The 15420-nt window shown below is 41.3% G+C and overlaps 1 protein-coding gene across 4 annotated transcripts in view; it reads right to left on the bottom strand.

Annotated features, from left to right (window-relative positions):
• Positions 1 to 453: 453 nt before the first annotated feature.
• Positions 454 to 15420, bottom strand: part of RYK (receptor like tyrosine kinase) — a 152299-nt gene continuing 137332 nt past the window's right edge. For all 4 annotated transcript variants that reach the window (XM_077826219.1, XM_077826221.1, XM_077826222.1 and 1 more), the window contains 4 exons: positions 14875 to 14984; positions 11021 to 11180; positions 2098 to 2234; positions 454 to 1493 (listed from right to left, as the gene is read on the bottom strand). In XM_077826219.1, coding sequence (XP_077682345.1) covers positions 1382 to 1493; positions 2098 to 2234; positions 11021 to 11180; positions 14875 to 14984 — 519 coding nt within the window. In that variant the 3' untranslated portion in view covers positions 454 to 1381. The remainder of the gene's footprint in view (positions 1494 to 2097; positions 2235 to 11020; positions 11181 to 14874; positions 14985 to 15420) is intronic.

The following is a 15420-nucleotide window of genomic DNA, read 5'->3' as shown; positions in this document are numbered from 1 at the left end:
TGGGATGCTTTGCTGGTTGTGCTTATGTGCTGTATGATCTGAAGTATAGGCTGCTTCATGCTACCTGAGCAGTCTAGTGGAGGCAACTTGAATCTCATGAAAAAGTAAAAATTCTCCTCTGTTAGCCTCAAGCTGAATCAATGGAAACCTCCACCCTCCATTTCCCTATAAGCCATACCTATATTCTGGATGTTACTTTCAACTCACTGACAGGATGGAACACCCCCATCCCCATCCCCTCCCCCTGTGAGGTGGCATAGAAGTCTATGGAAGATGGGGATGGGTAAGATAAAAATACATGTTGAATCTTTGGGCTTTGCAGTCAAGGGAAGTGCCATCTAATGCCTTCACAGTGGGCCACAGAACTACTTCAACTGGTCCTAATAAAGATATATTTCAAAACCTGCAAACTTGATACACTAGCCAGTGTTAGGGATTAAATTTTCACAATCATTATAATAGAAAAACATTCTTTACTCTGCAAGTGTGTGTCTTTACAAATATATATTTATGTATTTAAGCCCATTTCAGGCCATAAAAACCCTAAAAACAACCAGTACCTTTTCAGCAAGAGAAACTGCAATCTAGAAATCTGAGGTGAAAGGCACCCAAATAAGGGCTGCTTTGGCGCTTCTCTGAAGGCCTCTACTTAGCATTTTGAACTATCTCAAATCATGTCAGGCTTTCATTTAAAAGAACAGGCTCCATTCAGTCCCATCCTTACCACTCTCTGTATGAGGTAAACTGGAATCACTTTTACATAATTGCTTATTGTCTTAGAAAAGGGATATTGCATCTGGAAGACCAGCTTTTCCAAGAATTGTTGATGATCAATGGGTTAAAAAATAAGATGCCACTTATGGACCCAACGTTTTTGTGCCATCGTCTCAAAAGAAAAGCAGCTGATACTAAAAAGCTATTCCAGATACATACAAGATCAAGCACTAGAGCTGGTCAGAAAACTTCAGTTTCTAAATGGGAAAAGTTTCTGCAATGTTGTTTGCATAATTTCCCCCTTTTCCTACCAGCTCTAAAACAACCTTTAAAAAGCCAACTTTGTGTCTGTTGTAACAGTGCGGAAGTCCATCCAACTCTTGTGTTCAAGTTCACTATCGCTATATTTTAGAAAATCTGCTGGCAAATAAAACAGTCTCAATTTAACTTAGCAAAAGTGATATCTAGAAAATATTCAACATCAAGAGATCTTACAAAAAAGTCAGACTACGAAAGCATTCTAAGGCACAGTGTTTTGGAAGAAGTGCTTTCTCCCACTGGCGTTGCTTTATACACGTAGTGTGTGAGTACGTCCAAGTGATGCATGGCGCTGGAAGTGTATGCACTGTCCCTTCTCAAGTAGCATATGGAATCCATGCCTGAAGCTTCAGACATAGGCTCCCAGAGCTGCATGGAATTCCGTTAGACACTGCACTAGCTGCTGGAACTTGGGTCTTTCCTCAGGATCTAGGGCCCAACAACAGGCCATCACAGCAAACCTGAAGACAAAAAACAAAGGGGAGACATCAGAAGACGACAGCTAATCATGACACACACAAGTGTCATGAACTTGAGTAAAGAGAGATCCAACCACCAGCAAGGATTCTTTTTCCCTATTGTTTTTCCAGAAGTAGCATATCTGGAGTGACCAGCAAAGGTACTACTAGTGGAGGTGCTGATCTGGTTTGTCAAGAGACAGACAAGTCAAAGGCAGCCAGGAGCAGTATTAGGATAATCTGATAATGGCAATTAAAACGCTTTAAAAACACTATTTAAAGGATTTCTGTAGGAGGCTACAGAGAAATGGAATTTTGGGAAGACAGAAGAAGGCAGTCTGAGAAAAGGAAGGTAGCCTGGAAGAAAAATACTGGTTCCCTTTACTTATTCCACTTGAAAAATTTCTGAGTATGCCCTTTAAATTATGCTTTTTTTTTTTCTTTTTTTAAATGAACATTTAACACAACCAGGTCAGGATGACTGAATTGAGACTTCCCTCTATCTATAGAAGTAGCATTCTCTGCTTGCTCTGAATTTAAAAAAGGTTTCCTGAAAAGTGGAATAAAAACCACTCTCCCTCCCCTCTCCTAATAAGTCCACACTTACAGTTCATCAGGGCAGTTGATTGGTTGAGCTATTCTGTATCCATCCTTTAGATATGCAGCCATCTCAAAAGGGTCAATATCCACATATGGAGTCTGCCCCAAAGTCATCAGCTCCCACAGTGTTACTCCAAATGCCCACTAGAAAAAAAAGTGTTTTATGCAGCAGCAAGTTAGCAGTACAATAGGGTTTGGGGAGTCTGCCAGCTTCAGTTCCCTCACAAAATTTGTCATGCACACTAAACAACTATTTAAACTTAGTGTGCGTTCCTCATATTTTTGATAAGGAAGATAAGAGAGCTTTATAAATGAGCAACTCCTGTCCTTCCATGTTAAATGCGGTGCTACTATAATTTTTCTCCCAAGATAGGAAAGTGACTTTTCTCATTTACATCACTGAACATTTAAATAGGAATAACAACCTTAGAAAAAAGAACTGGTTCTAATTTTCGACAGTAACAGATAGCTCTGACAGCACCAAGCTTTTAAACACACAAATACAAAATCACAAAATGTATATAGGATAATAAAATGCTGCTTTTCTATAAAGTATTTGATCTGAAGATTTTACAACCCTTAAAAACACTAAGTTTAAGTAACAATGTACAGTAGAGTTTACTTTGTAGAGAATGCAACAAACAATTAATTTATATAGGACTTTAGATCTTCACAACACTGTGCAAACCAATCCTCACAACAGGTTTGGTGAGTTAGCCCTGGTCTACACTATGAGGTTAGGTCGCATTCAGCCGCTTTAGGTCGATTTTATAAGCAATGCGTCTACACAACCAACACCGTTCCGCTGACCTAAAGGGCTCTTAAAATCGACTGCTGTACGCCTCCCCGGAGAGGAGAGTAGCGCTAAAATCGACCTTGCTGGGTTGAATTTGGGGTAGTGCAGACACAATTCGACAGAATTGGCCTCCAGGAGCTATCCCAGAGTGCTCCAATGTGACTGCTCTGGACAGCACTTTCAACTCCGATGCACTAGCCAGGTACACAGGAAAAGCCCCGGGGAAATTTTGAATTTCCTTTCCTGTTTGGTCAGCGTGGCAAGCTCAGCAGCACAGGTGACCATGCAGTCCCAGAATCACAAAGAAGCTCCAGCATGGACTGAATGGAAGACACTGCATCTGATTACTGTATGGGGAGAAGAATCTGTGCAGGCCGAACTCCGATCAAAAAGAAGAAATGCAATTATATATGCCAAAATCGCACAGGGCATGGTGGAGAGAGGCTACAACAGGGACACACAGCAGTACTGCGTGAAAGTTAAGGAGCACAGGCAAGCCTACCAAAAGACAAAGGAGGCAAATGGTCTCTCTGTGTCAGAGCCCCATACATGCCGCTTCTATGATCAGCTGCATGGCATTCTGGGGGGGGACGGGACCCTACCACTACCCCACCACTGTCCGTGGATACCTGCAAGGGGGGAGTCTCACGCAACAGGGAGGAGGATTTTGTGGATGAGGAGAAGGAGAATGCGCAGCAAACAAGCGGAGAATCTGTTCTCCCTGGCAGCCAGGACCTTTTCATCACCCTGGAGCTAATACCCTCCCAAGATGGGTTCCAGGACCCTGAAGCCAGAGAAGACACCTCTGGTGAGTGTACATTTGTAACTATACTACAGCGTTTAAAAGCAATTGTGTTTAATGTTTGATTTGCCCTGAAGAATTGGGATGCATTCGTGGCCAGTACAGCTACTGGAAAAGTCTGTTAATGTGTCTGGGGATGGAGTGGGAATCCTCCAGGGACATCTCCATGAAGCTCTTCTGGAGCTACTCTGAAAGCCTTTGCAGAAGGTTTCTGAGGAGGGCTGCCTTATTTCATCCTCCATGGCAGGACACTTTACCATGCCAAGCCAGTAGGAAGTATTCTGGAATCATTGCAGCACAAAATATGGCAGCGAATGGTCCTGGGTTTTGGTCGTATTCAAGCAACATTCGGTCTATATCTTTCTGTGTTAGCCTCAGGAGAGTGATATCATTCATGGTCACCTGGTTGAAATAGGGGAATTTTTGTAAGGGAACAGTAAAAGGACCCCATTCATGCTGGGCTGTTTGCGCTTGGGTAAAAGGGGTCATCCCAGAGAATAGCCACGCGGTGGGGTGGGCGGAGGGGTGTGCTGCACATCCACCCCAAAACCTCACCCCCTCCGTTTAAATGGCAAACCCAACCAGCATTGCTGGCTATGGGAAAGGAGGGTGCTGCAGTTTGAAACCATTCCCACATGATATGAAGGCGGAAGAAGCCAACCCTACGTACCTCTGGCTTACCATGGCTTCCTGGAAACCGAATTCTGTTGCCCAGCCATGTGTGATGTGTCACCATACCAGGAGGCGCTCAATATAAAAGGCAAAATGCGACCTTGTACCTAAAGCACATGCACTGTCTGTTGTGAATTGCTTGATTCACTGTGAAAGGTTCTCCCTTTTCTTCTCAGAAATGTATCATCTTAAATTTTATTCTCCCTTTTTATCCCTCCGCAGGTGCAAATGTTTCTATGCTCCCCCTATCATCTCCATCCCTGAGGTTATCGCAGATTAGAAGGCAAAAAAACTACACTCGCAATGACATATTTTCCGAGCTCATGCAGTCCTCCCGCACTGACAGGGCACAACTGAATGCATGGAAAGCATTAAGTGAGTGCCATCAGACGACGCAGGAGGCGATGCTGAGGCTAATGGGGGAGCAAACGGACATGATGTCTGGTGGAGCTGGTGGAAAGGCAACGAGAGCATAGACCGCCGCTGCATCCACGATATAACTGCCTGCCCTCCTCCCCAAGTTCCATATCCTCCTCACCCAGACGCCCAAGAACGTGGAGCGGGAGGCTCTGGGCACCCAGACACTCCACTCCAGAGAATGGCCCAAGCAACAGAAGGCTGTCATTCAAACAGTTTTGATTTGTAGTGTGGCTATAATAAGCAATGTGGCCTTCTTCTTTCTTCCTCCCCTACCTCACCCGGGCTACCTTGTCAGTTATCTCACTTTTTTTTTTAAATTAATAAAGAAAGAATGCACTGTTTCAAAACAATAGTGACTTTATTTCCTTCGCCAGCTGTGATCGAAAGGGTGGTTGGCTTACAAAGAATTAAAATCAACCAAGGGGCAGGTTTGCATCACAGAGAAACACACACAACTGTCACACCGTAGCCTGGCCAGTCATGAAACTGGTTTTCAAAGCCTTTCTGATGCGCAGCGCGCCTAGCTGTGCTCTTCTAATCGCCCTGCTGTCTGGCTGCTCAAAATCAGCCGCCAGCCTCAATTTCCCACCCCGCCATAAACGTCTCCTCCTTACTCTCACAAATATTATGGAGCACACAGCAAGCAGCAATAACAATGGGAACGTTGGCTGCGCTGAGGTTTGACCTAGTCAGCAAACAGTGCCAGCGAGCTTTTAAACGTCCAAAGGCACATTCTACCACCATTCTGCACTTGCTCAGCCTATAGTTGAACAGCTCCTGACTACTGTACAGGCTGCCTGTGTATGGCTTCATGAGCCATGGGAGCAAGGGGTAGGCTGGGTCCCCAAGGATAACTATTGGCATTTCAAAAAGAAAAGGAGTACTTGTGGCACCTTAGAGACTAACCAATTTATTTGAGCATAAGCTTTTTACAGCTCACTTCATCGGATGCAGTCAGTGGAAAATACAGTGAGGAGATTTATATACACACAGAACATGAAAAATGTGTGTTTATCATGCACACTGTAAGGAGAGTGATCACTTAAGATGAGCTATTACCAGCAGGAGAGTGGGGTGGGGGGGGAGAAAACCCTTTGTAGTGATAATCAAGGTGGGCCATTTCCAGCCGTTAACAAGAACATGGGGGGGGCGGGAGGAATAAACAAGGGGAAATAGTTTTACTTTGTGTAATGAAGAATGTCTGAGGGGGGGGGGAATAAACAAGGGGAAATAGTTTTACTTTGTGTAATGACTCAGTCATTACACAAAGTAAAACTATTTCCCCTTGTTTATTCCTCCCCCCCCCCTTCCTCAGACTTTCTTGTTAACTGCTGGAAATGGCCCTCCTTGATTATCACTACAAAGGGTTTTCTCCCCGCCCCCCCATTCTCCTGCTGTAATAGCTCATCTTAAGTGATCACTCTCCTTACAGTGTGCATGATAAACACCCATTTTTTCATGTTCTGTGTGCATATAAATCTCCTCACTGTATTTTCCACTAACTGCATCCGATGAAGTGAGCTGTAGCTCACGAAAGCTTATGCTCAAATAAATTGGTTAGTCTCTAAGGTGCCACAAGTACTCCTTTTCTTTTTGCGAATACAGACTAACACGGCTGCTACTCTGAATATTGGCATTTCAACATCCCCAACAGTAATTTTCTGGTCTGGGAAGTAAGTCCCTTCTTGCAGCTGTTCAAACAGCGCGGAGTTCCTAAACATGCGAGTGTCATGCACCTTTCCCGGCCATCCCACGCTGATGTCAGTGAAATGTCCCTTGTAATCCACCAGTGCTTGCAGCACGATTGAGAAGTACCCCTTGCGGTTTATGTACTGGTTGGCAAGGTGGTCAGGTGCCAAGATAGGGATATGCGTTCCCTCTATTGCCCACGACAGTTAGGGAAGCCCATTGCAGCAAAGCCATCCACTATGACCTGCACATTTCCCAGAGTCACTACCCTTGATAGCAGCAGCTCAATGATTGCATTGGCTACTTAAATCACAGCAGCCCCCATAGCAGATTTGCCCACTACAAATTGATTCCCGACTGACTGGTAGCAGTCAGGCGTTGCAAACTTCCACAGGGCTATTGCCACTTGCTTCTCAACTGTCAGGGCAGCTCTCATCTTGGTATTCCTGCACTTCAGGGCGGGGGAAAGCAAGTCACAAAGTTCCAGGAAAGTGGCCTTACGCATGTGAAAGTTTCGCAGCCACTGGGAACACTATGTGGTCCCACAAGCCTGTGCTTGTTTGCTGGGCCCAGAATCAGCGTCCTACTGTATCAACCTGCCCACGGCCACCATGATGTCCCAACTGCCACATCCCGTGCTTTCAGGAACGTCTGTGTACATGTCCTCCTCACAATTGTCCTCGTGCTGGTGGCTCCTATCCAGGTTCTGCACATATTGCAGGATAATGCGGAAGGTGTTTACAATGCTCACAACAGCAGCGCTGAGCTGAGCAGGCTCCATGCTTGCCGTGGTATGGCGTCTGCACGGGTAACCCAGGAAAAAGGTGCGAAAGAATTGTCTGCCGTTGCTTTCACGGAGGGAGGAGAGACTGACAACATGTACCCAAAACCACCCATGACAATGTTTTTGCCCCATCAGACATTGGGACCTTAACCCAGAATTCCAATGGGCAGCAGAGATTGCGGGATAGCTACCAACAGTGCACCGCTCCGCGAGTCAATGCTAGCCATGGTATCAAGGACGCACTCCGCCAACTTAATGCACTTAGTGGGGACATACACAATCGACTGCATAAAATCGCTTTCTAAAGATCGACTTCTATAAAATCAACCTCATTTTGTAGTGTAGACATACCCTTAGTTACTAACTTTGTATGTTGCTCAGCGGACGTATCACAGGGCATGCCAGCCCTGAAGTGCCCCCTTCTGACCATACATGGCACTGTAGGCACTCTCTGCCTCAATTTTCTCTCACCAGGTTCTCTCTCTCTCAGGGGTTCACACAGCTCAGCCTTCAGCAACTTGGACTCATGGGGCTGTTTCACTGCCATGTAGACTTCTGGGCTCAGACTGGAGCCTGAGTTCTGAGATCCTCCCACCTCAGAGGGTCCTAGAGCCCAGGGCTCCAGCCTTAGCTCAGAAGTCTAAACAGCAATGAAACAGTTCTGCAGCTTGAGACCTGGGAGCCCAAAAAACTGCCAAGGGATGTAAACCCAGGGTTTTAAAAAATACAAAAGGATTGATAGTCAATGGATGCCGTTGAGAGTTTTGAAATAAGCAGAAAATTTAGGAAACTGCGTAAACAGGTAATTTAAGTAGAACTACTTTATACAGTGACAACGTAGTTGTTTCCCATTTTATAACTATATTGTTTCAGAAAATTCACATAAAAGGAAAAAGACCCCATCTATCTTGGAAAGAAAACAGTATAAATACATGGCTCCTGATTAACTATATTTTTTAAACTCTTTGGCTGACTGCTGTGGATGAGAAAAAACCTTGTAGGAACCATTTAAAAAAATCAGCTAAGCCATGGGAAAGAAAAACAGCTAAAGCATGTTCAGCATAACGTGTCTGAACTATATTTAAACTGTTAAAGCACTGATTCCTTTTTCTCAGTGCAGACAAAACCTAAAAGTGTACAACAGACACCACTATGTATAATGTATTACATGCAGTTGATACCCAACATTTGTTTTTGGAGGAGCAGACAGAAGGGTATAGATCTGTAAAACAGGACTAAGGTAAACATTAAGAGGGAAGTTAGTTAAGGTGAATAGGCCTTTCTTTTCATGTTCCTAAAATGATGAAGGAATGTTGATTATATTATAGTACATAGTATATTATAGTATTCTAGTATTCTAGTAGTTAGCTATAGTACTATCAATTTATTATTAACATGATCTACCATATGTTAAAATGTATCTGCATTTATTCTGTATAGTGCAAAACATTTATGTATTGGATGTTAAAGGGGCACATTTAAATCTGCAGGAGCTCTGAGAGAGACCCTACTACACTCTGATCTCCTTGCTCTATTACAGATTTTGTTGGACAGACTTCAGCCTCGAAGGCGCCATTGTAATTATTCTTCACACCCCCTGAGAATAAGCCTCTAATTCTGTCAATGCCAGGAAATTCATTAACTACCCTGTTATTTTTCAGCAGTGATAAAAAGGAGTGTTTGTAGACTGGGGAGTTCCAGGGAAGGGGCTCAACAGAAGTGGTGGAGCTGATAAGTACAGTGTTCAAGTGGCTAGGGGTGAGTATAAACCATGTAGCTTCAATGCACTTTTTTATATATTAGAAATGATACACATGTACACATCCATGACAACAAAAGTGGCAAGACATGCACTATTTTATGTTCACCATGGCTCATGGTATCTCCTAACCGAGAGCACTTCACTAGTCCAGGGTAAAATTTCAAGATTGCTTAAGTGATTTAAGTGCCCAAGTCCCATAGAAAGTTTAGGACACAGATACTAAAGTCACTTACACTTGAAAATTTTACCTCTAGTCTGATCTTCACAGAACACGTTCACACTAGTGAAGGTTTAATATTGAAGATGAAATGGATACATTGTACTGATTCCACTGAATACAGCAACTCCAGCCAATGCAGGCTATTTCAGATAATAATCTACTCAAATTACAAAACAAGAAGATTTTAGAAGAACTATATTTTTATGCTAATATAGAAATAACCCTGAAGTGGAGCTGACCCTTTTTCAAAGTCTTGTTTACTAACATAGGAACTATGGCAATATGCAAGAGAATGGGAAACTTCAATGGAATACGAGTTATGTACACACGCAGTTAGAAAATTTGAGAAGACTTCTAAAATAGATGGGACATGAGGTTTCAAAAAATGCACAACACCTCACTGCATCAAAACTGTAAAGGTGACATCATTAAATGGAAATTACTCTATGGCAGGAAAACCAGATCACATGGCTGTGTCGTTTATCACTGGCTAGTGCTCAAACTACTGCACCCAATCTTAACTAAGATTCTCCACAGTCGCTCTTACTATTGGTTGTTGAAAAAACAGTTCTTTCCAATATCTCTGGTTGTTGAAAGTCTTAATGAAGGAAAATGTGTAAGGCATTGATCCTGCAAGCTGATCAGCACTCGGCAACCACCAGTATCCATAGGAGTGAATGTTACTTAGCATTGCATAAGAGCTCCTTTTCACTTCTCAGAATAGGGTGTTCAATAAGAAACCCAGGGCAGACGGAAAAGAGCAATTTGATCTCAAACTGGTAAGGAGAATTTCTTTAATACATGGTATGGTCTATATGCCAAGGATTTACAGACTGGACAGTTGTGTTGGGGGATAAGAGCAACAATTTAATAGCTTGCTCTATGTGATGAATGTATTGAAGATGTTTAGTGTAAAAAGAATACTAATATACACTAAAAGCCCTATGCATTAAATTCACAAGTAATGTGTCTCAAGGAAGTGGGAATGCGAAATGCAAGGGTTTGTACAGTATATAAATTCTGAACCATTAAGATTACAAACAGCTGTATGACAAGCTGAAGGCCATCAGGGTAATGTGCTCAAGAAACATTCAAGCTTACTTTTCAGTACTGCTCCTGTGTGCTAAAATTATTCTGTTGTAGGTGTCACACACTTCCATTCTGAGAAGACAAGCCAAGAAAAGCAGTGTCATAATTACCACTGGACACTACAATCAGGGCTGGAAGGGACAGTACATCTTAGATTCACAGAAAACATAGAATTCATGAAAACGCCAGTTCTTGAAATCAGGTGAACTGTTCAGAAAGTTTCAGGATTTAATCAGCAAGTCCTCTGCTCATCTGTAGGTCTCTAGATAGAAGCCAGGCTATTAAAGGGTAGCAGTGACCAAAAGTCAGTAACATTTCATAATTGTTTAGTGGTATACAGAATGTATTCCCTCTCCTACTTTAGGGGACAGGTGTCTGCGTCAAACACACTACTACACTTGATACTTTTGCTGGCAATCTCAAAGGTGCCAAAACACAATGGAAAAGGAGTGAACAATCCTGTCGCCCAAAAGGTGATCCCTCTATGTTAGGGCTGGATACCATAGGCATGGCAGTGCGTGGTGGAAGCAGGTACAGCTGCTGTTCTGGGTATGAATGTTATGCACAGAGAACTTCAGTCATCAGCACTGTCAATTCAACTCCTTTTTTCCATGAATAAACTGTGTGAAAAAGGCATTTAAAGGAAGAAACCTGTAGAACTATATATTGTTTTAGAGAACGTAAATTATAACTTACCACATCACTAGCGCTGGAAAATTCATTGTTAACCAAGCTTTCAAGAGCCATCCACCGCACTGGCCTGTTTTCATTATCTCCCAGACAATGATAATCCATGGGGAATAGGTCTCGGGATAGTGCATTGTCTGTAATCTTGACCTGAAGTGCATCATCAATGCTGATTAAAAGACAATAAGAGCATTTAGTTATGCAACATGTGAACTATTTATAGTTATGTTAGTGCATCTTAAAAAATATTGTATATATAGGATTTCACAGATGAGCTTGATCATTTGTTATCAATGTTTTAAAGCCTAACATTTTCCCAGATCACGATACTGCTATGCTGCAGTTACCACTAAGTACGTATCAGTTAACTTCAGGATAAAGAGATTTCAAAATTTTTTTTGGCTACGAAAAGATGAGCAATAGAAAGTCAGAAGTCTCAGACATAAAATAAAACCAATTGTTTTAAAATGGGGAAATGTCCAGTTAAAATACTCAAACAACTTTCTCTGTCCCTGTAACAACCAACTTTCCCAATTCCCTTCTTGCTTCCTTGCAGATCGATTTTACAGGATAGTAATTTAGGATTTCTCATATCTGATGAAACAAAGGTTCCATCTAATAGGTATTGTGCCTCTGACCATTGTCTGTATGAGATGCTTCAGAAAAAATGCAAGAAAGCCTGAAGCAGACATTTATGGAATAACCTCCTTCCAGAGGCAAAGTTTCTTCACTTGCAGGCTAATTTACACTCTTTAACATGAGGATTTGTATTCCTTCCAAAATTTTTTAAAATCCTTTAACTGTGGATATTCTGATAATCCACCTACGCGTCTAATCCTTTTGCAAATCCTGCTACGCTCGACATTTTATGGTAGTGGTTCTCAAACTGGGGGTCGGGACCCCTCAGGGGGTCACAAGGTTATTACCTGGGGGGTGCGAGCTAACAGCCTCCACCCCAAACCCCACTTTGCCTCCAGCTTTTATAATGGTGTTAAATATATAAAAAGTGTTTTTAATTTATAAAGGGGGGGGTGTCCGCACTCAGAGGCTTGCTTTGTGAAAGGAGTCACCAGTAAAAACATTTGAGAACCAGTGTCTTATGGAAATGAGATCCACAAACTAACTATGCTTTGTTTAAATTTCCTTTTATGAATTTTAAATTTGCCTTTCAATTTAATTGAATATCCTATTATTCTTATGAGGAAGGATAAGTAAAAATTCTTGATTTATCTTCTCTACACCATTTATTACTGAGCATACCTGTCACATAGCCTCTTTATCCATCTCCACTTAACATAAGCAGTCCCAAACTTTTCAATATCTCTTCATATGGGAGATATTCAATGCCTTTAATATCACGTCACATGCCTCTGAACTACATCTATTTCTGTTTTATCCTTTTGAGATATAGTGACCAGAATTGAACACAGCGACCTAAATTTTCAGAAGTGACTTGATTTTTGGCACCTCAATTCAAAGAACAAAAAACTAAACTTCACACAGGTTGGCAACCTGCTTTTAGAGAAAAATCAGGAATTAAATACACTTTAGAACATAACACTGACTATGGAGTTGCAAACAGGTGACTTCATAAAATTTCTGTTTTATAATTCTATTTTTAATTCTTGTGTCAACCAATTATATTGGTAATTAAGTGAGGCACTATGAGGATCACCTTTTATGCCTATCTAAAGATATTACAACATTTGCTACCCTCCAATATAACAGATTATATTAGGTCAAGATTGTACATATTTGTTAACGTTTGAGCCACCTCATTCTAAAGTTACTATAGCTCCTCCTTTTTTTGCATCTCACACTGATAGTACCAGAGGAGACGCCTACTCTTTTCAATATCCTCTGGTTGAGATCAATGCAAAGAAATCATGTATTTTCTCTACAGTGTTATTTATCTTCCTTAATGACTTGCTTTACTTTCATAAGAACATAAGAATGGCCATACTAGGTCAGACCAATGGTCCCCAAAGCCCAGTATCCTCTTTTCTGACAGCAGATAGTGCCAGATGCTTCAAAGAGAATGAACAGAACAAATAACTTTATCAAGTGATCCGCCCCATCATCCAGTCCCAGCTTCTAGCAGTCAGTTATTTAGGGACACCTAGGGCACGGGGTTGCATCCCTGACCATCTTCGCTAATAGCCATTGATGAACTTATCCTCCATGAATTTAACGTTCTTTTTTGAACTCACCTATACTTTTGGTCTTCACAACATCTCCTGACAACAAGTTTCACATGGTGACTGCATGTTGTGTGAAGTAGTACTTCCTTATGTTTATTTTAAACCTGCTGCCTATTAATTTCATTGAGTGACCCCTGATTCTTGTGTTATGTGAAGAGGTAAATAGCACTTCCCTATTCACTTTCTCCACACCATTCATGATTTTATAGACCTCTATCACATCTTCCCTTAGTTGTCTCTTTTCCAAGATGAACACACTGTCTTTTTAATCTCGCCTCATATGGAAACTGTTCCATACCCCTATTAATTTTGGTTGCCCTTCCCTGTATTTTTTCTAACGTTAATAGATCTTTCTGGTAGTCCAGTGTTATTCTTTCAATTTTTTAAAAGGCTTAGACATCTTGAATCTGGAAAAATACTGTATAATAGTGATCACAGGCTACCATCTTCTCCAACTTTTACTCATAAGAGCTCTTGAGGTTTCTGCAGATAGATTTCAAACATTTCAAGTCTGGATATGTGTTTATATAGCCTGTGGGTAGAGTATAAAAAATGTGAACCACAAAGCATTAGTTTCATAATCGCTTTCACACACGTCTTGGAGTCTTGGCATGGTGCTTAGTTACTACACTGACATCTTTTTACCCAAGTGATATAATTTCATAATCCACGCTTATACTAGCTCTGCGTCTAAAGCTACTTATTTATAGAAACTGGAATTTCAATGAAAATCGAGGAATGACTGCTTTATCAGGAATTTTTGAAATAGCTCTCGGTGAACCATGTATGGATGGCCATAAAGAAAACTGGAGTCAGTGCAAACACCATACAGTTAAGACTAAGGCATAAGGTTTTGTGGTCTGTGAGGGGCGAAGCTGTCAGTTATGGATGGACAAAGTTGCCTCATTTTTTTAATTGCCCTTGTAGCAATCCTCCAAGAGTTACAAATGCTGCTGGGGGGGTGGGGTGGGGGCCTTAACTGTCCCTTTCCATACCTTCAAATACTTATTTAAATTTCATCTCAACTCTGAATTTTCTGAGTTTCTAATCAAGAGGAAATCAGATCAGACTTTTTGGGGAATGTAGAGGGGAGCAGGGCAGGCTGTGACATTTTGTTTATTTGAAAAAAAATCACCAACTTCTGTCATGACTTTTACATTTTGAGGGCTCTTCCCACAGGGAAACTGTTTCGAGACCTGTTTTTCTCTTCCTTTAAACGAAAGCTGACATTTTCATTAATCATTTGGCCATTTTAAGAAGTCTACCAGGGAACAACAAACCATTCTGATATTCCTGATGTGACAGAGAAAATCTTCTCATATGCTCCATCTAAACAGCGCACTAGAACTCACTAAGTCCTTTTAAACTTGAAGTCTAAGAAACATTTTGAGACATGATCAGAAAAAAAAAGCATTAAGAGTTTTAAAACACAACTAAAACTTATTTTTCTGTATCCTATCTCAAAAACAGTTCATCTGATTCACTTCATATCTGAACAAAAACTATCTGCTAGACACAGACCACATGTGCAGCATTTGAAACATCTGAGGATATGGTTTGAGATGGGAAAGATCAAATTTGTAATGGAAAGCACATCTCAGCCATAACCATAGACAGGGTACAATCTGGCTCCATAATAGTCCTTTAAGACACAGTACTTACACACAGTTTCTAGCAGCCAGGTCTTTGTGAATGACCTCCCTTCTGGATAAATAGCTCATTCCACAGGCAATCTGAATAGCCATATGAACAAGATCCTGCTGGGAAATTGCCTGCAACAGCACAGAAAAATTATTAACATCACAAAATCCTACAAATAGAGAGTTCAATGTCTGCCATGTTGGGTATTTTTTCTCAATTTCAATATTCATTCATTTCCATATTTTATCTTATTTACAAAAAACTATCTGCAACCACTGGTTCTCCAGGACACAACATCATTGCTCCCTGGTATTTCTTGATACTTATTTCAAATACTTAACTCTTAATTTCTGAAAATGCCTTATTTTTAGCTCTAAATTGGCTTTGAAATATTTCCTAGCTTTCATTTTCCTTGTCACCAGTTTTTCACATAAATCAAGGATGGACTGAGACAAAATGGTATGTGGATCCATCAAAATTTCAGCCACCCTGCTACACACTTCTCTGCATATTACTCACAAAAGTAGCACTTGTTTTCAAGGAACAGACCACAACCAAATATATAAA

This window comes from Eretmochelys imbricata, chromosome 9 (assembly GCF_965152235.1).
Source record: "Eretmochelys imbricata isolate rEreImb1 chromosome 9, rEreImb1.hap1, whole genome shotgun sequence".
Classification (NCBI taxonomy): Eukaryota; Metazoa; Chordata; order Testudines; family Cheloniidae; genus Eretmochelys; species Eretmochelys imbricata.
This window is presented reverse-complemented; position numbering and strand designations above follow the sequence as displayed.